The sequence below is a fragment of the Cervus elaphus genome, chromosome 23 (genome assembly GCF_910594005.1).
Source record: "Cervus elaphus chromosome 23, mCerEla1.1, whole genome shotgun sequence".
Classification (NCBI taxonomy): Eukaryota; Metazoa; Chordata; class Mammalia; order Artiodactyla; family Cervidae; genus Cervus; species Cervus elaphus.
Genome location: NC_057837.1, coordinates 56,286,656 through 56,314,113, shown reverse-complemented (window position 1 = coordinate 56,314,113; position 27,458 = coordinate 56,286,656). Strand labels below are relative to the sequence as shown.

Below are 27,458 nucleotides of genomic sequence, written 5' to 3'. Positions count from 1 at the left end.
TTCTCATCACAAGAAAAAATATCTGTTACTATAAATGGTGACAGATATTAAGTCGACTTATTGTGATGTGCCACAGATGGTAAAGAATCCGCCTGCAACGCAGGAGACCTGGGTTTGATCCCTTGGTGGGGAAGATCCCCTGGAGAAGGGAATGGCCACCCACTCCAGTATTCTTGCCTGGAGAATCCCACAGACAGAGGAGCCTGGCGGGATACAGTCCATGGGGTCTCAAAGAGTCAGACACGACTAACACTTTCACTACTTTTCAATGTGGTGATCATTTCGAAATACATACAAATTTTGATTGAATCATTGTACTGTTCTCATGAAAGGAATATAATGGTGTATGTCAATTATACCTTAGTAAAAAGGTTGTTCTTGAATTCAAATTTGCTATCAAAAGTGAAATACTTGCAGGAAACAATTATTTCTGTATTGGCTTCTTAGTTCTTTAGGACTTCTATAAGCATAAAGCCTTTATTTACTCAGATAACTTCTTCCCTGAGGTGGCTATGGCTACTCAGCCAGGCCAGCACAATGCTGGTGACATTCCCTCAAGTCCAGCAGCACCTTTCAAGTGACAGGCAGGTTGGATCTTGCAGTGACTGCCCCCCTGCCACACTCCCATGAAATAGTCAGGTGGCCACTGCAGCCGGAGAACCACTTTGAGAACATTTTTCTCCCCCACTGAATTATAGGAAGCATTATGTAAATCAGTTGAATGGCATCCTCTTTGGACAAACAGCCTAAAATTGTCAAGGATGGGACATATAATAAGCATACTTACAAGATCATTTTTGGCAAATGTAACCGTTTTCCAGTCTTTCTGCCTCACCCAGACAAGATGGTGCAAGTTAATTCTAAGCTGTGCACCAGAGGAGAAGTAATACACGTGTACATACAGGATGTGAAATTTCAGGCTCAGAGGTTAAAGCGTCTGCCTGCAGTGCAGGAGACCCGGATTCGATCCCTGAGTTGGGAAGATCCCCTGGAGAAGGAAATGGCAACCCAGTCCAGTATTCTTGCCTGGAGAATCCCATGGAGGGAGGAGCCTGGTAGGCTACACTCCATGGGGTCGCAAAGAGACAGACACGACTGAGCGACTTCACTTTCACTTTCACTGGGTGAAGAAATACACTATCTCAGGCCTCTTTTCCCACTCCCCAGCCACTCCTACATGACTGTCGGCTGTGCCCTATGTGTCATCCTAGGAAAATGAACCTAGAGCTTTCTGGTTGAAAGGGCCTTAAAGGTACCTTGCCTCACACCCTTGCTCACAGAAGGGGAAACCGAGGCCAGAGAGGAGACAAAACCTTAAGGTATTCTTGGTTCATGACCTGGGTCACCTGGAAATACACCTGTTTTAGAAATGGGATGAATTTCTTCATGCTGCCCCAAGACTGCAATTTTCTCCATGTTAAAACTACACACCAGGTTGTGTTAGTTGCTCAGCATGTCTGACTCTTTGCGATCCCATGGATTGTAGCCCGCCAGGCTCCTCTGTCCACAGACAGAGGCAAGAATACTGGAGTGGGTAGCCATTCCCTTCTCCAGGGGATCTTCTTGACACAGGGATTGAGCCCAGGTCTCCTGCACTGCAGACAGATTATTTACCATCTGAGCCACCAGGGAAACCTAACACACCTGGTTAGGCCCTGCATTTAAAATTAGCAACATTAATCAAGAAGCAGTTGTCTGAATAAATCAATATTTGATATTTTGGAACGGAAGGAGTTAAAAAAAAAACTGTCTTTAGGAAAAAAGACAGAAATAGAGTCTGTGGCAGGAAACAAATATTACGGTTACATTTGACGTTAACAAAACCAAATGATTGCCATAACATCCCCCAGCCACCAGGAAGGTGGCCAACCACAAAAAGTGAAGATCTGAAGGATATTTCTTCATGCTCTATATTAAGTGTTAGTCGCTCAGTCGTGCCCAACTCTGGGATGCCATGGACTGCGGCCCACCAGGCTCCTTTGTCCATGAGATTTTCCAAGCAAGGACACTGGAGTGGATTGCCATTTCCTTCTCCAGAGGATCTTCCCAACCCAGGGATCGAACCTGGGTCTCCTGCACTGCAGGCAGATTCTTTACTGACTGAGCTATAAGAGAAGCCCTATACTGTTACCTAATACACAGTTCTTTATGCTGTGACAAGCCCTTGGCTAAGGATAAATCTTTACAGGTGGGGGCAGGGGCACGACCACACTGAAGGATGTTTGGCAGGATCTAGGTGGGCTGGTGATGTCTCACCCTGTCCCCAGGAGATTTTAGGTGTTAATCCTAGAGTGCTACTGTTCTGTGCTAAGTCACTTCAGCTGTGTCTGACTCCTTTTGACCCTACGGGCTGTAGCCTGCCAGGCTCCTCTGTCCGTGGGACTCTCCAGGCAAGAATACTGGAGTGGGTTGCCATGCCCTCCTCCAGGGGATCTTCCTGATCCAGGGATCGAACCTGCATCTCTTATGTCTCCTGCATTGGCGGGCAGGTCCTTTACAACCTGGGAAGCCTCATAAATCCTAGAGTAGCAGTTATCAAGCCTCTTACTCTCAGGATGTCTTTCCACTTGTAAACTTTAGGCAGAACCCAAAGAGTTGTTGTTTATGTGGTTATATTTACTGATGCTCCTCATATTAGAAATTAAGACTGAATTTTTTTTTTTTTGGCCACACTATATAGCTTGTGGGATTCTAGTTCCCTGACCAGGGATCAAACCCAGGCCTCCTGCAGTAGAAACACAGAGTCCTAATTGCTGGACCACCAGGACATTTCCAAGACTGGGAAATTTTAAACGTACTTCTCAATTCATTAAAGATACTGATTAAAATAGACAACTAACAAGAACCTACTGCATAGCACAGGGAAAATATTCAATATCTTACAATAATTTATAATGGAAGAGAATGTAAAAAAGAATACGTATATGTATGTATGTCTATGTATGACTAAATCATTTTACTATACACCTGAAACTGATGCATTGTAAATCAATTATATTTCAAAAAATTTTTAAGTAAAAATAAATTTTTAAAAAGGAGTTTGGAACTAGCAGATAGAAGCTACTGTATATAAAATATTAACAGATAAACAAGGACTTACTGTCTAGCACAGGGAACTATATTCAACATCTTAACAAACCATAATGGAAAAGACTATGAAAAAGAATATGTAGATACATATATAACTGAATCACTTTGTACAGCAGAAACACAAATTTGTAAAGAGATAATGATAAATCCATTACAAACTAATATAAACCAAACATCTATGAAAAATTAATGTATTTTCCACATTTCCATTCAGTGTGAAGAATGGCACAATTTCCTATTTTTGCAAATCTCTTGGCCTTCTGGCTTAAAAGCAGACACCTGGACTCTTCTCTCTGATTCTGAACTCAGTCTGTTGTAGATGTTGTTTGCTTCAAGTATGTGAAGCAATTCTTGCCTCACATAGGTATGTATATGGAAAGGGACGAATATTTTTATAGCCTGGAACTGGGAGTACTTTTTTTGATGTCACGCCAGAATTTGACAAGTAGTCCATTTTTAACAGTCACTTGCCATGTGGAGCCTGAAAGCATATTAATAACTTTCGTTACTCTGTTCAAGTAAAACCATTGGAATCACTTGAATTTTGAATAACTCTCACCTGTGTGTGATTTTGGACTGTGATATCTTAATCAGGAGGAAATCTTTGCTCACTGAGCTATACAGTTCTTCCATATGTTGACATATTTCATTCTAAAAAATCAAAAAGTCATATTCATTAATCTGTCCACCAATATCAGCAGAAAAATCTTTATGTGTTGGGAAGCTGTCAAGCTCAACTTTTCCAAAGTTCTAATTTTTTGCTTGAAAGCTTAAAATTTATCATTGGCAACATGACACTGTCCATTGTTTTTCTTGAAGTGATGGGCTGACTGTTCATTATCAAAGACCTGTCGATCAAGTAACCATTCCTGAACAGCCATGGTCGGTCAGTCATTCTTTTGGGGGAAATGCTGCTTCATAAGAAAAAAAAAATGTGGTCTGTTTAGCTGTCAACTCTGACAATCACACACGTGCTTTTCTCTGAGACAAACCTTCTACACTGATGGGCAGCACTGGGGTTCATACCTCCATCTAGACACACAGAAAGTCTAAAAGATACACAGGCAGGGGTGGCATGGGGTATAATTAATAATATTTCCTGTTCATCCATTCTCATTTCAACAACGAGGTGAATTTATCAATTATATCATTCTCAAATGAGACTGACCGTTTTTTTCCCTTCCTTCATTCCTCCGTTCCTCCTTCTCTCCTTCCCTCCCTCCCTCCCACCTCCCCTTCTTCCTCCCTCTTTTCCTCTTCCCTGCCTGTTCATGGTGATGAAGCATGCAAGACTATCAGAGGAGTTTGTGTCATGGTCTCCGATTGTCCTAAAGCACCAGCATTTTTATCACCAATATTTGCTACCATCAGTGCAAATGTCACACAGAGAAATAGACAAGTAGTGTCTTAGATTATTATTATAAATGTGTTTGGCCTTGTGGAGTCTCTGATAAAGTCAGGGACCCCGGTGAAACAAACTGAAAACTGTGCTCCAGAGAAATTTTCTGTGTGTATATTCTATAACCACAGCATCACCGTGTGTGTGTGATAACAAACAACTGGAAGTAACCTAAATGGCCATCACTAGGAGAATAACAAACTGTCCTCTATTCGTATAGTTAAAAGTTATATGAGAGTGAAAATGAATGAGGTAGAAATATGAGTGTCAGTGCACACGCACACGTACATGCACACATATACAGAAACATACAGGCACACGTGTTTTGTGTTGGTTTGACATGCATTGCATAGCTTGTCTCTTTCAAATTCAACACTCCTACTGTTCATGTGTGGAGATTTTTCCTGAGGGGGAATGTTGTTGAAAAAATGATGAATAATTATCAAGGCTTCCCAGATGGGAAGGAACCTGCCTGCCAACATAGGAGACATAAGAGACAGGGGTTGATCCCTGGGTTGGGAAGATCCCCTGGAGGAGGGCATGGCAACTCACTCCAATATTCTTGCCTGGAGAATCCCTATGGACAGATGAACCTGGTGGACTACATTCTATAGGGTCACAAAGAGTTGGACACAACTGATGCAACTTAGCTTAGCATATCATAATTATCGATGCAAATCATTATGTAACTGTAAAGTACCAAATTCCTTAGTTTTATTATTTTATGCTAAAGTCTAAAAATAAGGGATAAGTCTACAAATAAGGGAAAAATAAAAAACCTAAAGAAAAGTCCACTTGAATCCCACCACCAATTAACATTTGGTGCTATTTTACATGTGCATGTATAAATACACTTGGCTCGCCCTGAACAGTTTGACTTCCCACTTATTATGTTATGCTCACATAAATGTAGCAGGTAGGGCTTTAAATGTCCCTACCACTGGTAACACTGGATCAGAATTTTCTGGTTACTTCTCTTACAGTCACAGAAGGGAAATGGCAATTTTGAATTGAGATGTCAATAGCAAGAAATTAGTTATCAAAACCGAATACAGTTCCTTTTCTTCTCTGCTCTAATTCTAGAAGATTTGTGTGACTTCGGGCAGGGTCTACCTGGTTCTGCTACATACACTCCCTACTAATTAATGTCATTTTTATTTTTAAGGTCAGCATTGTCAACAGCACCCGACAAGAAAACGATCTTACTAATCAAACAAAGGTGGGGTTTGGAATTTGGTTGTTTGATAAACCAAATGAGATTGTACTTTACTTAGAGGCTGCCTTGCAATTTTGAGTTTTTTAGTGTTCTGTCGATATTCTGTTGCCACAAAATAAATTAGTAACTAGATGTGGCCTTTTAGAATCTTGAAGGACTGTGGAAACTTGCAGAGGATGCCTTTATGTCTAATTAAAAGAGGAGCAATCTGCGGAAGTCAGAAGTTGAGTATACGGTCCTGGCCCAGAGGTTTGCCCACACTCTTTTCCACTTTAGGGAGCTAGAGGGAGCAGACGCTGTCTTCCAGGGTGTGGGTGCAGGCCACCACCGCTTCGAGGTTTCGCCACATCCTCATCCACCTTGTGATGATTTCCTTCCTGTAGTTCCTGTGATCAACTCACTGTCTAATTCAGTAATTTTTTAGGAGCGCATCTTCTGAATGAAAATGAATGCGTCTAGATACCAGCTATACTTATATTGGGTTGGTCAAAAAGTTCGTTCAGGTTTTTCCATTAATATCGTATGGACCTGAGCGAACTTTTTGGCCAACCAAAATAATAACTATACCCTAACAGTAAAACTGGAAAAAATCAGTTTTCATTCCAATCCTAAAGAAGGGCAATGCCAAAGAGTGTTCAAACTACTACACAATTGCACTCATTTCACATGCTGGCAAAGTAATGCTCAAAATCCTCCAAGCCCGACTTCAACAGTATGTGAACTGAGACTTTCCAGATGTTCAAGCTGGATTTAGAAAAGGCAGAGGAACTGGAGATCAAATTGCCAACATCTGTTGGATCATACAAAAAGCAAGAGAATTCCAGAAAGACACCTAATTCTGCTTCATTGATTACACGAAAGCCTTTGACTGTGTGGATCACAACAAACTGTGGAAAATTCTGAAAGAGATGGGAATACCAGACCACCTGACCTGCCTCTTGGAAAACCTGGATGGAGGTCAAGAAGCAACAGTTAGAACCGGACATGGAACAACAGATTGGTTCCAAATTGGGAAAGGAGTACGTCAAGGCTGTATATTGTCACCATGCTTATTTAACTTATATGCAGAGTACATCATGCGAAATGCCAGGCTGGATGAAGCACAAGCTGAAATCAAGATTGCCGGGAGAAATGTCAATAATCTAAGATATGCAGATGACACTACCCTTACGGCAGAAAGTGAAGAGGAACTAAAGAGCCTCTTGATGAGAGTGAAAGAGGAGAGTGAAAAAGGTGGCTTAAAACTCAACATTCAAAAAATGAAGATCATGGCATCCGGTCCCATCACTTCATGGCAAATAGATGGGGAAACAATAGAAACAGTGATAGACTTTATTTTCTTGGGTTCCAAAATCACTGCAGACAGTGACTGCAACCATGAAATTAAAAAACGCTTGCTCCTTAGAAGAAAATCTATGACAAACCTAGACAGCTTATTAAAAAGCAGAGATATTACTTTGCTGACAAAGGTCTGTATAGTCAAAACTATGGTTTTGCCAGTAGTCATGTTATGAATGTGAAAGCTGTACCATAAAGAAGGCTGCACATTGAGGAATTAATGCTTTTGAACTGTGGTACTGGAGAAGACTCTTGAGAGTCCCTTGGACTGCAAGGAGATCAAACCAGTCAATCCTAAAGGAAATCAATCCTGAATATTCATTAGAAGGACTGATGCTGAAGCTGCAGCTCCAATAGTTAGGCCACCTGATGCAAAGAGCTGACTTATTGGAAAAGACCCTGATGCTAGGAAAGATGGAAGGCAGGAGGAGAAGGGGACAACAGAGGATGAGATGGTTGGATGGTATTGCTGACTCAATGGACACGAGTTTGGGCAGGCTCTGAGAGGTGGTGGGGGACAGGGAAGCCTGGCGTGCTGCAGTCCATGGGGTCGCGAGGCGTCGGACACAACTGAGCAACTGAAGAACAGTAAAATACATGTAAAACACATAAAACCCCATTGTTCAATTCTATCTATATTCCTTTGCCCAACAAATCTCTGACCCTCATGTTTGGGTCTAAGTCTCAGTCTCTGTCATGAGGGAGATGTGTAGACAGAGAGGCATTGAACACCCCACAGTACTGAATGGAGGCTTTCTCAACCAAGGATTTCAAGAACATGAAGAGAAGAATGTGTGTTGGTCACTCAGTCATGTCCGCCTCTTGAGACCCCATGGCCTGTTCCCTGCCACACTCTTCTGTCCATGGGATTCTCCAGGCAAGAATACTGGAGTGGGTTGCCATTCCCTTCTCCAGGGGATCTTCTCCACCCAGAGATCGAAGCCAGGTCTCCTGCATTGCAGATTCTTTACTGTCTGAGCCACAAGGGAAACCCAGAGTGAGGAATAGAGAGGGGGTAATTTTCTTATTGATCCCACAACTCTGTGCATGTCGACTTTAGGTGTCAGCACACACTAGACAATGATCTTTATTAGCATTTTCTCCATAGCCCCTGAAACATCTTAGGAGCCACGTATGAATATGAAATCCCCGGGGCGTCACGTGGCCCACAGTTTAGTACCAACTCTGTAGTTGTAAAGAGAATGGGCACTTGGGATTTTTAGTTATTGGAGGCTGTTGTGAAGATGAGAAAGGGAAGGCATGTCAATCACTGTGCGCCCCCCCCCCCCCCCCCCGCCTCCAGTCGCTCACCAACATCCTCCCCCTCATCGCAGTCTCTGTGATCCCTAGGGAGACAGCCAGCTTCTACAGCGATCCAAGAGAAGTTGGATTATTACCACCTTGGAGCTGGAGGAGGAAGACCCGGGACCCTTCCCCAAATTTGTGGGTGAGGTAAGGCTGCTGCTCTCAGGAAAGGCCCATCACCCTGTCCAATTCAGCACGATCCTGTTGGCAGGAGGCTAAGACGCCAGGCAGAGAAGTGGTAGGAGGCATGGGTGTCATATGAGGGGAGGACCCCTATGAGATTCTTTCAATAAGGGATGGACATTTATGCTGTTTCCAATTCTTCACTATTACGAACCTAACTGCTGCTGTATTCCTTGTTCCTGCATCTTTCCCTACCTGTTTATTTCTTTAGGATAAATTCTCTAAACTATAATTTAAAACTGCCTTTAAATATTAGCCTAGATATTTGATAGATATAATAGTTTACTCTCACCCTGTTTATTTCCCCCCCTCCTTTTCTTCCCTTCCAGCTGTTCAATAATATGTCCGCTAACATGGAAATAATATATTTAATCAGAGGACCTGGTGTGGATGAATATCCAGAGATTGGTTTGTTTTCTATAGAGGATAATGTGAATGGGAAAATATATGTTCACCGCTCTGTTGATCGAGAGAAAACACCGTCTTTTAAGGTAACTAAAATGTGACGCATTCTAAACTTGGGCTTCTCTGGTGGCTTAGACGGGAAAGAATTTGCCTGCAATGTAAAAGACCCCGGTTTGATCCCTGGGTCAGAAAGATCCTCTGGAGAAGGAAATGGCAACCCACTCCAGTATTTTTGCCTGGAGAATCCCGTGAACAGAGGAGCCTGGTGGGCTACAGTCCATAGGGTCACAAGGAGTCAAACATGACTGAGTGGCTAAGCATGTAAACTAGGATTTACTGCAAGGATTGTGCAGGATCATTGTATTTGGCAAGCATTCTGTAAGCTGGCTGTGTGCCAGGTTCTGGGAGCTTGACATCTTATAAACTGTGACATGCTTTAGAAGTGTGCCTGGGGCCTAGAGATTAATTTTGTAATCTCTTCGAGTTCTGGACTTTGGCTTTGTCATCATTTCTGTAATCTGTGAATTGCTGTAGGTTCCCCTTCTAACAACTGCTACGCTGATATGATCAGGATATTTGAAAGTGTTTGGCTATAGAGCTATAGAATGTTTATAAAATGTGCTGATTTAGTTTTTGGTGAGTCACAGATGAAATCTATGGAGAGAGGCTGTAAATGGACTCCATGGATTTCGTAGTAACCTGATGAAGGAGGAATTACAGCCCTGGCGATGGTTTGTTCCTATGAGTCTAGGTGTTCTTTATGATTTATCACCCCAGGAATATGGTCTGGGCTTCCCAGTTGGTAAAGGATCTGCCTGTCAATGCAGAGGCCTCAGGAGATGTGGGTTTGGTCCCTAAATTGGGAAGATCCCCTGGAGGAGTAAATGGCAACCCACTCCAGTATTCTTGCCTGGGAAATCCCATGGACAGAGGAGCCTGGCAGGCTGTCTGTGGGGTCACGAAGAGTCGGACACGGCTGAGCAACTGCACATATACCGTGGTCTGCCATGAGGCTGAAGTTCAAGTTCAAAACTGCAAAGGAAACTTGAAATAAAAATGCCCCCAACCACGTGGTAGTATCTTGTGCTACCAGCCAAAGCTTATAGGGCTTCTTAGAAGTCTGCAGCCTGTGTTCTGGTTTGAATTCTGCCGGAACCTGGGCTCTGTTCTCGGGCCTACTTGCCCGAACATTTCCTCCTTCAAGGGGGGAGATGTTTTTAATATTGGCAAGAAGTGATTTGTGAAGCTTTTCTCCACTGACTTAGAAAATTTATACACATGATAAGCTATATACCCTTAACACATTAATGGTCTTGGGCTCTATAATTTTTAAACAGGCAGAAATTCTCTGAAACTTCAAAAGGACATGCAAAGATGACTGTCTAGGTCTTCACTCTCCATATAATTCTTCAAACCCATCCATAAAATGTGCAGTGTTTTTTTTTAATGTGCAGTTTTTGAATAGGAATATAAAGACTTCCCTGATGGTCCAGTGGTTTAGAATTCACCTACCAATGCAGGAAGCCCAGGTTCAATCCCTGGTCCAGGAAGATCCCACGTGCCACAGGGCAACTAAGCCCATGTACCACAACCACAGAGCCCCTGCTCTAGAGTATGGGAGCTGGAACTACTGAAGCCTCTGAGCCTAGAGCCTGTGCTCTGCAATAAGAGAAGCCTCCACAATGAGGAACCCACATACCACAACTAGAGAAAGCCTGTATGCAGCAGTGAAGACCCAGCTCAGCCAAAAATAAAATAAATAGATAGATAAATAATTAAAATAAGATGGAATATAAAGTCATAAGGGGGACCCTGAGACAGCACTTCTCTATCTTTACTGAGCAAACTGGTCACCTCGGAATCTGGCTAAAATGCAGGTTCTATTTCAGTAGGTGGAGCAGGCCTGAGCTCCTGCATCTCTCAAAAGCTCCCAGGAGATGCTGCTGCTGGTCCCCAGGCCTCTGCAGGTTGACTGTGGAGGAGCTAGGATATAACAGTTAACAGGCACAAGCCATGCAAGGATGGAACACAACATGTAGTGCTTGGGGCGGTTTTATTTTGGTTATTGTTGCTTGGTTGCTTTTAACATCTTTAATAATGTACTAAGGTTGGCATTCGGAATTCCCAGGTGGCTCAGTGGTAAAGAATACGGAGTTAATCCCTGGGTCAAGGAGGAGGGAATGGCAACCCACTCCAGTATTCTTGCTTGGGAAATCCCATGCACAGAGGAGCCTGGCAGGCTATAGTCCATGGGGTCGCTAAGAGTTGCATATGACTGAGCATCTGAGCACCATGCTGAATTGGGTTAGGTCTTAGTCTAGAAACCAGCATCCTTGTAAGGGGAGGGAGATTTGGATACAGAGAGAAAGACAAGGAAGAGAAGGCCATGGGAAGCTGGAGACAGAAACTGGAGTGATGGGTCTACAGGCCAGGAAATACCAAGGATCGCTGACACCATGGGAAGTAAGAAGAGGGGCCTCGAGTGGGCCAGTCTACAGAGCCCCAGGAAGGAACCCACCCTATAGACACCCCGATTTTGGTGCTGGCCTCCAGAACTGCAGGAGAATACATTTTTTGTCGTAGGCACCCAGCTTGATGCAAAAGTCATAGGGGACTAACCCAGCGGGGGTTAGCTACTGGTTAGCAAGACATGAGACAGGCTGCTGAGGATTATCAGACCTGAAGGTGGGACAAGCAGAATGTCATAGGTACAACTACCCAAACCGAGTGCTCTAGCTTAGCCACCGGCTTCTTTAAGAATGCTGACTACTGCTTTTTGACTGTCTTTAAGGACAGGATGTTATTAAAAATTCAGTAAGCCTAATGTATTGGCAAGAAGACAGCTCTAGCAGCACTGCCTTACTCTTGCAGATAGCAAAGGAGACACTAAAGCTGGCTAAAACTTGTGTTCCAAAGGTAATGGGGTGATGGGAGGAGCCAATTTCTGGTTAATCTCATAGAAAAACCTACAAGAAAGCAGTAGCAGGGGCTTCCCTTGTGGCTCAGCGGTAATCTGCCTGCCAATGCAGGAGACCTGGGTTTGATCCCTGGTCTGGGAAGACTCCACATGCCCTAGAGCAACTAAGCCTGTGCACCTCAAATACTGATTTTGCGCTCTAAAGCTCTGCAACATAGAAGCCACTGCAATGAGAGGCCAGCGTGCACCAAAACTAGAGAGTAGCCCCCACTCACTGAACCTGGACTAAAGCCTGCACAGCAATAAAGACCAAGAACAATGAAAAATAAATAAGTAAAAAAAAAAAATTCTAAAAAAGAAAGCAGCAGCACCAACTGAGAATTGCTAGAAGACTTAAGACCGAGAGGGAAAAAGTCTTTTTTCTGTGTAGAGATCTTTTCTATTTCTATCAAAATATGCTCAATTTCACAGGGTACAAGTACACTCAAGAAAGTCACCTTTTTACATTCCTCATAATAATTATTTGTGGCTCTTTATCCCAACATAGTTATCTTCACCTACTTCTAACCTACCCATAGATGTGAGTTTGTACTGTGTGTTTGGCATTTAAGATGTTTCTTTCTATATGCTTGTGTCTAGGATAAAGGATCTTGTACATGTAATTTCATGTAGCTATCGTGTCAATGCCCTGTGGTGTGTTTATCCAAGGATATAAATCTGAAGGCTGTAACAAAAGTCTGAAAACCCTTTAAAAGGGCGGAGAATAGCCATGACATTTCCTTTCCCCATTGTGATTCTGAGCCCCTGGAAATTCTTAGCATCTTGCCAAAAACAAATAGCACTTATGCCTCTCAGGCATCTTTCAGAACGAAAGGTCTCAGACGTAGCTTTAGGATAATAAATGGAACATAAAATAATAAACATAAAACAAACATGTGGCTCTTGTTTTTAAGTGGGAGGATTATAGTTGGCACAGACTTAGAGCCAGAAGTCAGGGTGATTAAGAAGCAGAGCTTTGCCAGCACCGTCATAAATTATGGAGGAGCATGTGGAAACAGTGCTGGAGAAAGCCAGTTAGCTTGCACAGAAATTTAAAAATGTATGTTGGAGTCCCCAAAGCAGACAAGTTCAGGACTAGCAGCCTCGCAGCATCCTTTGTCTCACAGTGGGAGAGGAGAGAGCTGAACGAGAGTGGACATGGGGCCCGGGACAGCATCTTAAGACGCTGAGCGGGACCACGAAGGTGGCTGCTGATCAGTGAGCGGCAAGTCTGCTGGGATAAAGGCCTGAGGAGGTACAGACAGCGCAGTAGAGCAGCCCATGTGGGCTACGAGGAAAAGTGGAGGGTGGGGCAGATGGCTGTCTGAAGCTCTCAGGGTCCTAAGGTGGCTGGCTGTCTGGTGAAGCAGCTTGCTCCGGACTCTGGGGCCATGGATGGAAGAGACGAAGTACCAACTGGTGGCACCGTCAAGTCGACCCCACACCTAACTGCACTTGAATCTGGGCTGCTCTGCCTCCAGGCTCTGAGCCTGACAGCCATGGACCCTCTCAAATAATTCAGAGCAGGTGGGCTTCCCTGGTGGTCCAGGGGCTAAGACTCAGTGCTCCCAGGGCAGAGGGCCTGGGTTCAATCCCGGGTCAGGGAACTAGAGCCCACGTGCTGCAACTAAGAGTTCATATGCCATAACTAAAGATCTCCCCTGCCACAAGAAGATCCAAGACTTTGTGTGCTGCAGCTAAGACTCACTGCAGCCAAATAAATAAATATATTTAAAAAATGTGGCAGAGGAGGAATACGAGGGAGCCTCCCTCCAGGACTTATGAAAGAAGAAAGGAGCTGATTTACGTAAGGGCTCAGCCAGGCCCCGGGTGAGTCCACCCTCCCTGGGCCTCACTGGAGCTTCTTCTCTGGCAATAAACCCCATACCTACTCATTGTCCCTGAGCAGGGCTCTGCATCTGGTCATCAGAGGCTCCTCGAGAGGAGAAACCAGCATTCCCACCATAAAGGGTCGTTGGCTTGAGAGCTCCTTGGTGCTCCCTCTGACTCTCTGCAGACTCCCCGAAATCTTTGCAGTCTTCAACAAATAAAATCACTATTTTTCCTAAAGCAATGAGAGATTCAGTAGCAAGTCAGAGTAGACCTATTTAAAATTACATATATGAAAAAAAATACATATATGATTGCCTATGCCTTATTTTGCAAGCAGGGGCCCTTTTTTAAAATTAATAGACTTTATTTCTTAGAACCACTTTAGGGTTACAGAAAAGTAGAAAGTACAGAATTCCTACAGGCTTCCCCAGTGACTCAGTGATAAAGAATCCACCTTCTGGAGATGCGAATTTGACCCCTGGGTTAGGAAGATCCCCTGGAGGAGGGTATGGCAACCCACTCCAGTATTCTTGCCTGGAGAATGCCATGGACAAGGGACCCTGGTGGGCTACAGTCCATGGGGTTGCAAAGAGTCAGACATGACTGAAAGGACACAGCAGGTATGCATGCACAGAGTTCCTATATACCTCCTCACTTTCCCACTCATCCCATAGTTTCCTCTGTTATTAATATTTTGCATTACTATAGGACGTTTGTTACAGTCGATGAACCAGTGTCATACTTAATCATTAACTGAAGCCCATAATTTACGCGTGGATTCACTCTTTGTGCTGTACATTCTCTGGGTTTTGGCAATGTATAGTGACATGTACCCACCCTTCTGGCATCATGATTTCACTGTCCTAAAGTTCCCCTGTGCTCCATCTATTCATTCCTTCCTCTCCTCAAAGCCCTTGGCAACTGCTGATCCTGTTACTGTCTGCATAGGTTTGCCTTTTCCAGAATATCATAGGGTTGGAATGGTACAGGCTGTCACCTGTTCAAGATTGTCTTCTTTCTCTTGGCAATATGTCCTAAAGCTTCCTCCATGTCTTTTCATTGCTGAAAAATATTCCATTGTGGAATACTATGGATGTACCATTCTTTGTTTATCTTTTCACCTGCTGAAGGCCATCTTGGTTGCTTCCAAATTTTGATGATTATGAATAAAACTGAACATCCATGTTCAGGATGTAACATGATTGTTGGATTGTGTGGTAAGAGTATGTTTAGTTTTGTAAGAAATTGCCAGTGTCTTCCAAAGTAGCTACACCACTTGCATTCCCACAAGGAGTGAATGAGACTTTCCTATTGCTTATCTTACTTTTTAGGTGTAAAGCTAATAAAGGCTTCTTATGGAATTTAAAACTCCATAAGAATTTATTTACTTATTTATGTTAATGGTGTAGTCATTAAAAACCTCTCTTCACTCCCAAATTTCTTCTCTGATCTGATTCCACAGAGGTGACCACCTTGCATCTATGTCCTTGTGAGCATTTGTAGTGTCTATTGTCAATATACATAGGCTAAATATTTATTAAATTTTATGAAAATTAAGGATTCTGTTTAAACATTTTGACCTTGTGCAAGAACAGTGATTTCTCTGCATGAACAGTCTCTAAATTGCCCTGACATGACAGGTGCATTTGTGATACTGGAAAACTGCTCACTCTTCAGGGGGCAGGGTCATTGCTGGATCCCTCTGATGTGGTCTCTGAGTCACTTTTTGTTTCTTCTGCACTAAAGATAAATGACTAAGACAATGGTGCCTCGTCCCTTAAAACTTTGCCTTCAACAGTTGGCACCAATTGCCCCGTTGGTGCTGAAGCAATCTCACGGACCACCCTCTTGAATGAACCATTAGAGGAAGATGCTCTCTGAATGTCCTCAGGAGTGGACTTAAGAATGTTGCTTTTGCTTATATGTTTTTTTTTTTTTTCATTTATTTTTATTAGTTGGAGGCTAATTACTTTACAATATTATAGTGGTTTTTGCCATACATTGACATGAATCAGCCATGGATTTACATGTGTTCCCCATCCCAATCCCCCCTCCCGCCTCCCTCCCCATCCGATCCCTCTGGATCTTCCCAGTGTACCAGCCCTGAGCACTTGTCTCATGCATCCAGCCTGGGCTGGTGGTCTGTTTCATCCTTGATAGTATGCCTGTTTCAATGCTATTCTCTCAGAACATCCCACCCTCGCCTTCTCCCACAGAGTCCCAAAGTCTGTTATGTACATCTGTGTCTCTTTTTCTGTTTTGCATATAGGGTTATTGTTACCATCTTTTTAAATTCCATATATATGTGTTAGTATACTGTATTGGTGTTTATCTTTCTGGCTTACTTCACTCTGTATAATGGGCTCCAGTTTCATCCATCTCATTAGAACTGATTCAAATGAATTCTTTTTAATGGCTGAGTAATATTCCATTGTGTATATGTACCATAGCTTCCTTATGCATTCGTCTGCTGATGGGCATCTAGGTTGCTTCCATGTTGGCAATTATAACTGGCAATTATAAACAGTGCTGTGATGAACTTTGGGGTGCTTATATGTTTTTGTATTTAGTATTTTGTGTGTCCTTACAGCTTCACATGGGGCTTCCCAGGTGGTGCTAGTGGTAAAGAACCTGCTTGCCAATGCAGGAGATGCAAGAGATGTGGTTTTGATCTCTGGTTCAGGAAGATCCCCTGGAGTAGGAAATGGCAACCTACTCCAGTATTCCTGCCTGGAGAATCCCATGGACAGAGGTGCCTGGTGGGCTTCAGCCCATAGGGTCGCAGAGAGTCAGACTTGACTGAAGGACTTAGCATGCATGCACGCACAACTTCACATAACCATTTGCAAAAAATATGGTAACAACAGGGTGTAATTGGCTTTCAAGGAGACAGAAGGACCCAAGGATTCCCAGCTTTCGTTGCACACACGCATGCATGCATGCATGCACACACACCAATTTTAGCATCTGCTTAGAGCAGAATGATGGGAGGATCTCTGCAGCGGGGGTTGTGTAAGAATACTTGTCCTCTCAAGATGCTTCCATTCACTTACATCTTCAGCAGTTCCAGAAAATGCCCTTTCCAGCAAGCAATCATTAGTCAGTGCTGAGATGGGTACTGTTATTTTCAAAAAACAGAATCAAGGCTCTTGTGGTTCAGACAGCCTTTTTGTTGGTTTCCACATGTAACAGCTGTTTTGTGTAAGTGGGTGATGATGTAGTTCTTGAATCTCTTACAGATGTGATTTGGCTGAGGCAGAATGACGGACGTGGCCCATGAGCTTTCTGCTTTTGACAGTGATTCTGTTATGGGGCACAAATCAGGGACATGCACAAGACCCTGTGAGATCACGGCCCCTCAGATCAATGGCCATGTTTGTTCCTTTGTCGGTGGCAAATGTGTGTCTTATTTCCTTTCTACCTTTTCATTCCATAAATACTTCTCCAATCTGATTCACTGTGAGTTGAGTTTTGCAAGACTCCGAAGTCTCCAGGAACGCTACCAAAGCAGAAACTTTTACACCACCACACTGTCAGAAAGACTTCTGGTTACTTCTTCACACCCAAGCCTTTGATGTGAAGAATAAAAGAACCGCATGTTTATTTCACTAAACATTTTGTGTAAGCAGAATATAATTCAGGCAAAAGTGTTTTGGTAACATGCTTTCAACAGGGAATTTGAGACCTAGAAGTTACAGCACAGGCACATCTCAAAAATCCCTATTGCCAAACACAAAAATGGTTGGGTGTCTGTAAACAATCATTTTGCAAGCTTTTAGTGAGCTGCTAGCTTCTACAGAATAAAAGCACGCAGAGAAAGTCTGAGTTTGATATTTGAGTGATGAGAGGAAAATGCATTTTGATTTGTTGTGTTTTAATTACCATTCAGTTCAAAACATTTTCTGATTTCCATTGTGATTTCTTCTTTGATCTGTACATTATTTAGAAATGCTTTGCTTAACTTCCAAACACTTGGGGTTGTAAATTATCTTTCTTAATGATTTCTAGTTTATTATACTCTGTGTGTGTGTGTGTGTGTGTGTGTATGCGCGCGCGCGCGTGCGCGCTCAGTTGCTCAGTCGTGTTGGACTCTTTGTGACCCTTTGGATGGGAGCCCACCAGGCTCCTCTGTCCATGGGATCTTTCAGGCAAGAATACTGGAGTGGGCTGCCACGTCCTCCTCCAGGGGATCTTCCCAATCCAGGGATTGAAGCCTCATTTCCTGTGTCTCCTGCATTGTAGGCAGATTCTTTACCCGCTGAGCCATCAAGGAAGCCCATAGCTGTCCTAGTCTATTTATTTATTGGTTGTGGGGTTTGTGGGGATCTTAGTTCCCTGACTAAAGATTAAACTTGAGCCCATGGCAGTGAAAGCACTAAGTCCTAAGCACTAGAGCTGCAGGGAATTCCTAGTCCTAGTTGCTTTTAAATGCTCCCTCTCCCCAAAGCTTAAGTGTCTTCTCTGCAACGTTTCACCAATATTCAATTGTGTGCTTACTTCTCATCACAAGACATATAGTATGTAGGAACTGAGGCTCATAACAACTTGCCTATGTTGATACAAGTGGAGAAATTGAGATCTGAACCTACTATTAATAATAATAATGAAGTATTTTTTCAAGTCAGCTCGTTGATCTGTCCTACAAACACTTGTTGAGTGCCCAGTCTGCGCTCAGTCCAAGGGTCGCAGGGTGAAGGAGAGCCTGTGACCTCTGACCTCAGGAACTTTCAGTCTTTGGAGGATACTGATGCAGGGCACATAGTATTACTGACTGGAATGGGATTTGTGCCATCAAATCAATGGTTCTGCAACAGTAATATGGTTTCTCTGTTTCTTAGGTTTATTGTGATGTTGCCCATCGCTTAACAGGGCACATTGTGGATAGATCCTTGATTATCAACATCAGGGTCAGTGATGTGAATGATCACGCTCCCGAGTTCCCTGAGAAGGAATTTAACATCAGTGTGAAGGAGGACCACGCCGCAGGTGTGCATGGTGGGGTCGAGGGGGTCCCTGTCTTCTCTGTGCCATGACGGTTTTCCAGCTTCTGTAGTGACAGGGTGCCTCAGTCCTATTGTCTTCAGGGAGGCCTCTCCCTGTTCACATCCCAAAGGTTACAGGCCCAGGATGAGAGCAAAATGCCTTGAGGTCTCCACGCTTCATTTTGTATCAGCAGCAAAATGATGTGGAAATTGTCAGTTAGAAGGGCTAATCCGTAAATATCAACCTAAAATAAATGAATGGAGGAAGAAGAAGCAGCAGAGGTCGGTGGTGGGATCCTGCATATCGCTGCAAAGTTCTCATCTGTAAACATCTGTAAAATGGCAGCAAGATAGCATCTAAAAGTACTGAGCTAGGATTCTGTGAGTCTTGAAACCCGAACCATCCTCATTAAAATGTGCATCTATTTGAATAACAAAAAGCATTATTTATTTTGCAAAACAGTCTCTAGGAAATTTGGAAAATTCCAAGAAACAAAAAGACTAAAATAGGAAGCATCTTTAATGCTACCAATTAGAGATAAGTACCATTAATGTTTTAGTTTATATTCTTTCAATATTTTTCTTTGCACTTTACATATGTGTGTGTGTATACACACATGGTATGTTACATTTATATGTGTGTATATATTCACAGATTTATACATATAGTTACAAATGTATATTTGTATATCTACATTTTTTTCATCTTTATCATAGTACAAAATGTATATGTGTTTATATTACATATGTTTAAATATATGACCTGAAGAAGGACATGGCCACCTATTCCAGGATTCTTGCCTGGGGAGTCCCATGGACAGAAGTCTGGTGGACTATGGTTCATGGGGTCACAAAGAGTCGAACACCACTGAGTGACTGACACACACACACAAATATATGAGCATGCCTTTTTATGTGTGCATATTTAAGAATTTTCTCTTTAAAAATGCAATTTTACGGTTTATAACCTAACAGTATTCTCCTAGAGCATCTTGTGTGTCATATTTTATTTTATGGGTGTGCTTTAAGATTTTTAACCAATCTTCTTTTGTTGCACATTTACATCTCATTGTCACATTTTGTTATTTTTACAAAACATGCTTCGGTGAACATATCTGAGCTAAAAGCGTGTGCCATTCAAGCATTGCCTACTTAGCACAAATTCAGACAGGTGGAATTGCTGCTCCAAACCACACACACAACTTCAGTGTTGCAATTTATCCATAGCCCGGCAGCATATGACAGGGCTTAGTGTATTGTTCATCTCTGATTACCAAGTACTTGAACATGTGATAACTTTCCTGGCCGTTTCTAGTTCCCTTTTCAGTTGCTTGTTTCTTTTCTTTGTCCACTTCTGTTAGCGTCATTGTCATTTTTTCTTCTTGACTTCAACCTCCTCCTTTGACATTAAGAATGTCTATGTCTCTGTCTGCCAACATGTATTCCAAATATATTTTCCTGGTCTATCATGTCCTTCCTTTTATTTATAGTTTTTTGCCACACACTTAAAAATTGATCTATTGATTTTGTCCTTTAAACCTCTGTATTTGCAATCATGATTAGAAAGTCCTTCTTGACCTTATGATGATTTAAATATCCCTCTTCATTTTGTCTAGTATGTCTATAGCTTGACCTTTATATTTACATACTCAATCCATTCTGGTGTAAGCCCCAGTGCCATTCAGCAAAGAATCATTCTCCTACTGGTTGGATAGGCTGCTGTTGGCCAATAGTAACAATTTAAAAAATTCTTTCCAGGTCAACCTGTTTTTCAGATGTTAGCACTGGATCTGGATCAAGAAAATACTCCAAACTCTCAAGTGCTTTACTTCCTTGTTTCTCAAACACCGGTACTGAGAGAGAGTGGTTTCCGGATTGACCGTGTTAGTGGAGAAATACGACTGTCAGGATGCTTAGATTATGAGGTTATGTGCACTTTATTGTTTTGGAAAAATAAAATGGCTTCTCCCTCTCTGAGCCCCAGACTTAGGGTTTGCATTTGCAGTGAGAAACCCTCTGTGGCCAGATTGGCTACTGAAATTGCTAAAATGGAACATTTCTGTATTAGATTTCCTTTTCCCGTGTGTGAAGGGTTTCACCTACCTTTTCCTCCTCACATAGACGGCGCCTCGGTTTACATTAGTCATTGCAGCGAGAGATTGTGGCAACCCGCCGCTGTCATCCACAGCCACGGTTCATGTGCATGTGCAAGACAGCAACAACCACATGCCCAGGTTCACCCAGGACCACGTAAGTCCCCACACGAACAGTCTCCATGCCCCAGGCTCTGTTTGCTGAGGGAATTCCTCCATCACCCAAGATACAGGCAATCTCCAAAATAACTTCAGCTAGAATCAAGAAGTCAACTGCATTGATAGGGAACCAGTTAACGGCAATCATGTGAGCCTATATTTGTTACTATTTTGTGCCAGAACAGTGTTCAGAGTATTGACAGGAATCCCTAGGTTTTCATTGGTTGGAGCTGCCGCATTTTCCATTCTGCAGGTGAGAAGGCCGAGGCTCGGGGGGAATGGAGGATCCAGGCTCTGTCCACTTCAGGGCCTCTCACTTTCCACACTGCTGATGTTTTGGAGGTGAAGGAAGGCATAGGGAGGGTGGGGAGGGGCTACCCAGTGACCTGTAAGCATGTTGAACAATAGCATCCTTGACCTCTGCCCGCTGGAGGACAGTAGCATCCCAAGTTATAACAACCAGAAATGTCTGCCACCATGCCCAATTGTCCCTAGCCTGACCCACAATGTTCAGAGCTCTGAAATAAGAAGATGGGCAGGCAGACTCGGGCCAGGCCTTCCCCAGCTCACCTGGTTTGTATATTGGGCTCCACACAAGATTTCACAGGCTGCTAGGTCCTCAGGCTTGAAGAAGGTGCTGGCACTCACTGTCCCAATCAGTTTGGGAATACGAAACCACTTAAAATGCAGAAGATTGCTAAGAGAGGAAATAAAAACCCATCATGATCTGCTTTTAGCTTCTTAATTTTTCACTCTTCCATATGAATTTTTAAGAGGAAAACGTCCATTGTATTTCTGTCTTTCTTCTGACCCCTCTTAGGGAGGTCTTTCTGATGACCTGGTTAAATTCCCAACCTGACCACCCAACATACACACACTCAGTTCTCAGCTCCCTGGGGATGGGATTTTTGCTGTTTTGTTCACAGCATCTAAACCAGAATCTGGTACACAACAGTCTTTGTTGAATAAACAAATGCTACAAACACTTATTTTTTCTGTCATTTAAAAACATTAATTGTATAAACCGAAGTTTAAATATTTCCAATGAAAGCATCTCACTTAACAGTATGTAGTAACTGAAACATATTTATTATATCTGAGTCTTGTTTCAAAATCCTTCTCCGACTTAGTAAAAAGCTATACTTGCGAAAGTAGGGCTGGAAAAAATACACATTGTTATTTTGATGTGCTGGAGAAATTATCTTGTCACCAAAAGTATTGAATAAGGAGCTATTTTAAAGATCTATTATGTGTTAGAAAGATTATCACCTTAATTAAAATACATAAGGGCTTTATTTTAGTAGAGTTAGATTTTTGTAGGCAGCATAAACTAAGGTGTGTACTATTATTTTAAAAAGTGGTGCCTTGCATTGGATAGAAGGGCACTTTTAAAGTTACACAGCTCTTCAGTTATTTGGGCATCCAGTCACAGGGACGAGATATTTGTTGTTGACATGTTTTCTGCTGTAACAGACAGGCTTCCAGATCCTTAGTGGTCAAGTTCAATCATAGGAGAAGCATCCAAGTTGTCATCTCTCTATGTTTTCTTTCCTCTTCTCTGTTTTCTTTTCCGATTGTGTTTCTTTTTCTCCACGACAATGACGATCATCTCTCTCAGTATAACATTCAGATTTCGGAAGGCCGGGCCAGCCAGGGTGTGTTACGTCTCGGGGTTCAAGATGGTGATTCACCATTTACAGCCGCGTGGAGAGTGAAGTTCGACATAACGAATGGCAACGAAGAGGGACATTTTGACATTTCGACGGATCCTGAGACCAATGAAGGGATTTTAAGTGTTATCAAGGTAAATGCATCCGAGCAGGTGGCTGTAGATGCCGAGGCCCTTTCTGTAGGACTCCTGACAATGAAGTAGGTGCCAACAGATGATCCACGTGCTCTGAGCACATGGCCTGCTGGGTCACAAGTCACCATGGCCAGTGAGGAATGCAGGGCTGCGTGGATCCTCAGCTCTTTGCCTTCATCGCTCCTCCCATCAAAATCATATCAGTATTCAAGATTATCTTTGATATGACCAGTTACTTCAACATTAAATTCTTTGGGTCTGTTTTAGACAAAATTTAGTAGATTTATGTAGTCCCTAACGTGTTTCTTTCTCCCGATGTGATAAAATCATTTACGACATTTTCTCGAACCCCATGAGTTCATTTTTCTTCTGGATTTGAAAGAAATTAGAACATTTGCATGGACCCGTAAAAATACTGTGGGCTCCTGGCACTATGCCTGCTGTGCCTACTAGAGAGTTGGCCCTGCAACAAAGTATTATTATCTCATTTAATAATGAGGAAACTGAAGCCCAGAGAGGCTGGGTTGTTTTCATGAAGTCACATGACTGGAGTAGGGATTCTGACTGGAGCGGTCTGACTCCAGCACCTTTAGTCTTAATTGCTCTCGGTAGACCCTAGAATGACCAGTGCCTCTGGTGTAGTGCAAATGAGTCAGTCTGGGGGTCAGCTTCAAAGGCAGACCTGAATGAGTATATCTGGAGTGGGGCCGACTCTGCTTGTCAGTGTAACAAGCTCCCAGATGTTGCTGAGGGGCCATACCATGCTGTGAATAGCAGGGCTCTGTGGGTTTTCCATGCCAAAGGCCTGGGGCCGGATTTCCCAAATATTCCTAGTCTTTCAACCCTTTTAAGTCACTGACCACTTTGTCCCCTGAATAGCTATGATCATTAATATCCATATTTCCCTAAGCGCCACAGGGTTTTTGCAGGAGAGTTGTCACATTAATGTTTCATTAGGTTATGGTTTTTATTGCATTTTTCATTACCCTCTGACTGATGGTGGCTCTTTCCAACCAGGAGGAGGGAGGGGAAAAAAAAAGAACTCTATAAATGATTTGAAAATGGGCTGACAACTGTCTTTTGATCATTATCAAAGACAATGTAAATAATAAATGAAGCACAGAAGCCACAGGCACTGGGTTAACAGTGACAACTCACGCTGAGAGGCTCCCTCCGGCCAGCAGAGCCACGGGGGCTAATGAAACCTTCTCTCTGGGGTGGCAGCCTTTGGACCATGAGACTCAGCCAGCGTGGAGCCTGGTCGTGGCCGTGGAGAACGAAGAACCGCTCTTCTCCTGTGAAGGGGGGCAGCTGCAGAGGCCCCGGCAGGCCTCAGCCAGCGCCATCGTGAGTGTACGGGTGACCAATGCCAACGACCCACCCACCTTCCACCCGGGGACCTTCATCGTCAGTGAGGTCGATGGTGCAGGGCCGGGGACTCGGCTGGGAATGTTCAATGCTACAGATCCAGATAGAACCGCTGGAAAGATAAGGTGGGGAGACTGGAGTGGGAAGGATGGGAGTTCATGCAGAATTAGCCACGTGCCAGAGAGGGTTCCTGTTTGAAACTGGCTCCTTCTATGTGCTCCGGAGGGCGACTCCATCCTAGTTGTGAAAATGCCATAAGTCACCCACCCCAGAACTCCCCTAGCCCAGGTTCAATGCAGTTTTCCTTCTGTAGTGTCCTCTGACCCTCATGGGAGGAATTCACTTGTTCATTTCCTTTGCATAGAGCACAAAATTATTTTACAGTCTTTTTCCTGTATTAAAATAATTTGTTATGTATTTCCAGTTCCTCTTTACCAAATGTTGTAAACTGGCAGCCTTGTGGCTTCTGGCCAGCAGAAGTGTTTTCAGTTGTGGCAAAATGTACATAGAGTTTACCACTATCACTGTTTTCAAGTGTGTGGTTCAGGGACATTGACTACATTTATACTGTATGTCACATTGCACCTTCCCCACCACCCATCTGCAAAATCTCTCCTCCATCTCTTCATTTCGCCAAATTAAAACTCTGCACCCAGTAAACAAAACCTCCCCCATTCTCCCCCACCTCTAGGACCCTGCACAACCTTTTTCCTTTCTGTCTCTATGTATGTGACTACTCTAAGTACTTCACATAAATGGGATCACACAGACTTTCCTTTTGTGACTGGCATATTTCGCTTAGCATAGTGTCTTCAAGTTTCATTCATGCTCTAGCATGTGCCAGAATTTCTGTCCTTTTAAAGCTGAATAATATTCCATTGTGTGTATATACCACGTTTTGTTTATCCATTCATCTGTTGATGGATACTTGGATTGATTAGTGTTTTGTTTTTTAAAAATGAAGTTGCCACAATCCCCAGGAAGGTGGCAGAGTGGAGAGCGCCAGGAATCAGTTTCCCCATCCGGACAATGACGGTGCTGGCAGAATTTGTCTGATGGACTGAATTTGGAACTCAGGAATCTGTGGAAGGATTGCAACTTCCAGGGAAGACAGTGCAAACCGTGGTTCACTGTGGTTCATCTCGGCTCTTAGCGCAGTACCTCCCTCACATCCAGCCCCATGCAAGGCAGCTGTGCCTCTGTCCCTGGAACTGGATACACAGCCTGTGGGAGCCGGGGTGGGCAAAAAATTAACAGACATTGATTCCCTTCTCATCAGTAATTAATTTATATATGTAAAGATTAAACTCTCCAGTTAAAAGACAGAGCTTGGCAGAATGGATAAAAAACATATGATCTGACTCTGTGTTATCTTCAAGAGGCTTTCTTGATGTCCAAAGACACAAACAGAAAACCTAACAGCATATACAGAAATTAACTCAAGGGTTTCCCTGCTGGTTAAACAGTAAAGAATCTGCCTGCCAGTGCAGGAGACTCGGGTTTGATTCCTGATCCGGGACGATTCCACATGCAGTGGAGCTACTAAGTCCACGCGTCACAACTATTGAACCTGTGTTCTAGAGGTGGTGCCACTGTCGAAGCCCTCGTGCACCAGAGCTTGTGCTCAGCGACAAAAGAAGCCACTGCCATGAGAAGTCTGTGCACCACAACTAGAAAGTAGGCCCTGCTCACTGCAATTAACAGAAAAGCCTGAGCAGCAACCAAGACCCAGCACAGCCAAAAACAAATAAATAAAATTATTTAAAAAATTAACTCACAATGGATCAAGTAAGTAAGTGTTAAGACCTAAAATAATACAACTATTAGAAGAAATCCTGGGACAAAACCTCACAACACTGGATGTGGCAATCATTTCTTGGAAATGACACCAACGGCACAGATAACAAAAGAAAAGAGTCAAATTGGACTTCATGAAAACCGAAACGTTTTTTTTTTGCATCAGAAGACACTATCCACAGAGTACAAAGGCAGAATGGGAGAAAATACTGGCAAGTCATACATCTGATAAGGGATTAATATCCAGAAAGTATAGAGAACTTCGAAAACTCAACAAGAGCAACAATACCACCCTGATCCAAAAACGGACAAAAAACTTGACATTTCTCTAAAAAAGATATAAGTGGCAAACAAGCACATGAAAGATGCTCAACATCACTAATCATGAGGGGAATGCAAATCAAAACTGCAGTGAGACATCACTTCACACCCATCAAAAAAAAAAAACCAGAAAACAGGTTCTAGGTTCATCAGATTTGAACCACCTCAGTTCAACTGCTGATTCAAACTGTTGTACAGCAGAAAACAACACAACATTGTAAAGCAATTATCCTCCAATTAAAAAAAAAACAAACCAAAAAATGGAAAACAAGTGTTGGGGAGAATGTGGAGAAATTGGTATCCTTGGGCACTGCTGGTGGGAATATAAGATGATACAGCCTCTGAGAAAAACAGTAGGGGAGTTCCTCCAAAAATTAAAAATAGAATTACCATATGATCCAGCAATTCCACTTCTGGGTACATGCCCAAGAGAACTGAAAACAGGGCCTCAAAGAGATGTTTGTATACCCATGTTGATAGCATTAATCACAATAGCTAAAATGTGGAAGCAACCCAGGGAGCCATTGATAATGAATGGGCAAACAAAATGTGGTCCATACATGCAATGGAATATTATTCAGCCTTAAAAATGAAGGGAATTCTGCAGTATGCTCCAACATGGATGAACCCTAAGGACATTATGCTAAGTGAAACGCACTAGTCACAAGAAGACAAATTCTGTACAATTCCACTTATAGGAGGTACTTAGAGTAGTCAAATCTCATAAAGAAATAAAATATAATGGTGATTTCTAGAGTCTGGCAGGAGGGGAAATGGAGAGTTATTGTTTAGTAGGCATAGAGTTCAATTTTACAAGAATGAAAAGAGCTGTGGAGATGGATGGTGGTGACGGTTGCATAGCAGTGTGATGTATTAATATTTAATCCCACTGAAATGCACTTTAAAATGGTGAAGGTGGTAAATTGTATGTTATGTGCATTTTACTGCAATAAAAAGAAAGAGATAATAAAGCTGCAAGCATTTAAAAATCAAGAGTATGCTAACAACCTGAATTATCTGAATATTCTTGAAAAAGAGGAAGATTTGGCATTGGGTCATGATCATTGGGGGCATGGGGAGAGGTCCCTTTGACCTCTCGCTCATCAGTTGACACCAATCCTTATCCGACCAGCTTTGCTCATTTCTTGCACCTGCTCGGGACACCCCTGTGGGCACTAGAGTTTGAGATTCTTCCTTAGAGCAATGCTT

The 27,458-nt window shown here is 42.9% G+C and overlaps 1 protein-coding gene across 3 annotated transcripts in view; it reads left to right on the top strand.

Annotated features, from left to right (window-relative positions):
* The window catches only part of CDH26 (cadherin 26), a 45,706-nt gene that overhangs the window by 2,928 nt on the left and 15,320 nt on the right, over positions 1 to 27,458 (top strand). For 2 of the 3 annotated variants that reach the window (XM_043884534.1, XM_043884536.1), the window contains exons 2-9: positions 5,655 to 5,708; positions 8,394 to 8,495; positions 8,861 to 9,022; positions 18,564 to 18,711; positions 20,466 to 20,632; positions 20,829 to 20,957; positions 22,578 to 22,763; positions 23,988 to 24,256. In XM_043884534.1, coding sequence (XP_043740469.1) covers positions 5,655 to 5,708; positions 8,394 to 8,495; positions 8,861 to 9,022; positions 18,564 to 18,711; positions 20,466 to 20,632; positions 20,829 to 20,957; positions 22,578 to 22,763; positions 23,988 to 24,256 — 1,217 coding nt within the window. The remainder of the gene's footprint in view (positions 1 to 5,654; positions 5,709 to 8,393; positions 8,496 to 8,860; positions 9,023 to 18,563; positions 18,712 to 20,465; positions 20,633 to 20,828; positions 20,958 to 22,577; positions 22,764 to 23,987; positions 24,257 to 27,458) is intronic. The other variant, XM_043884535.1, reaches the window with a different exon arrangement.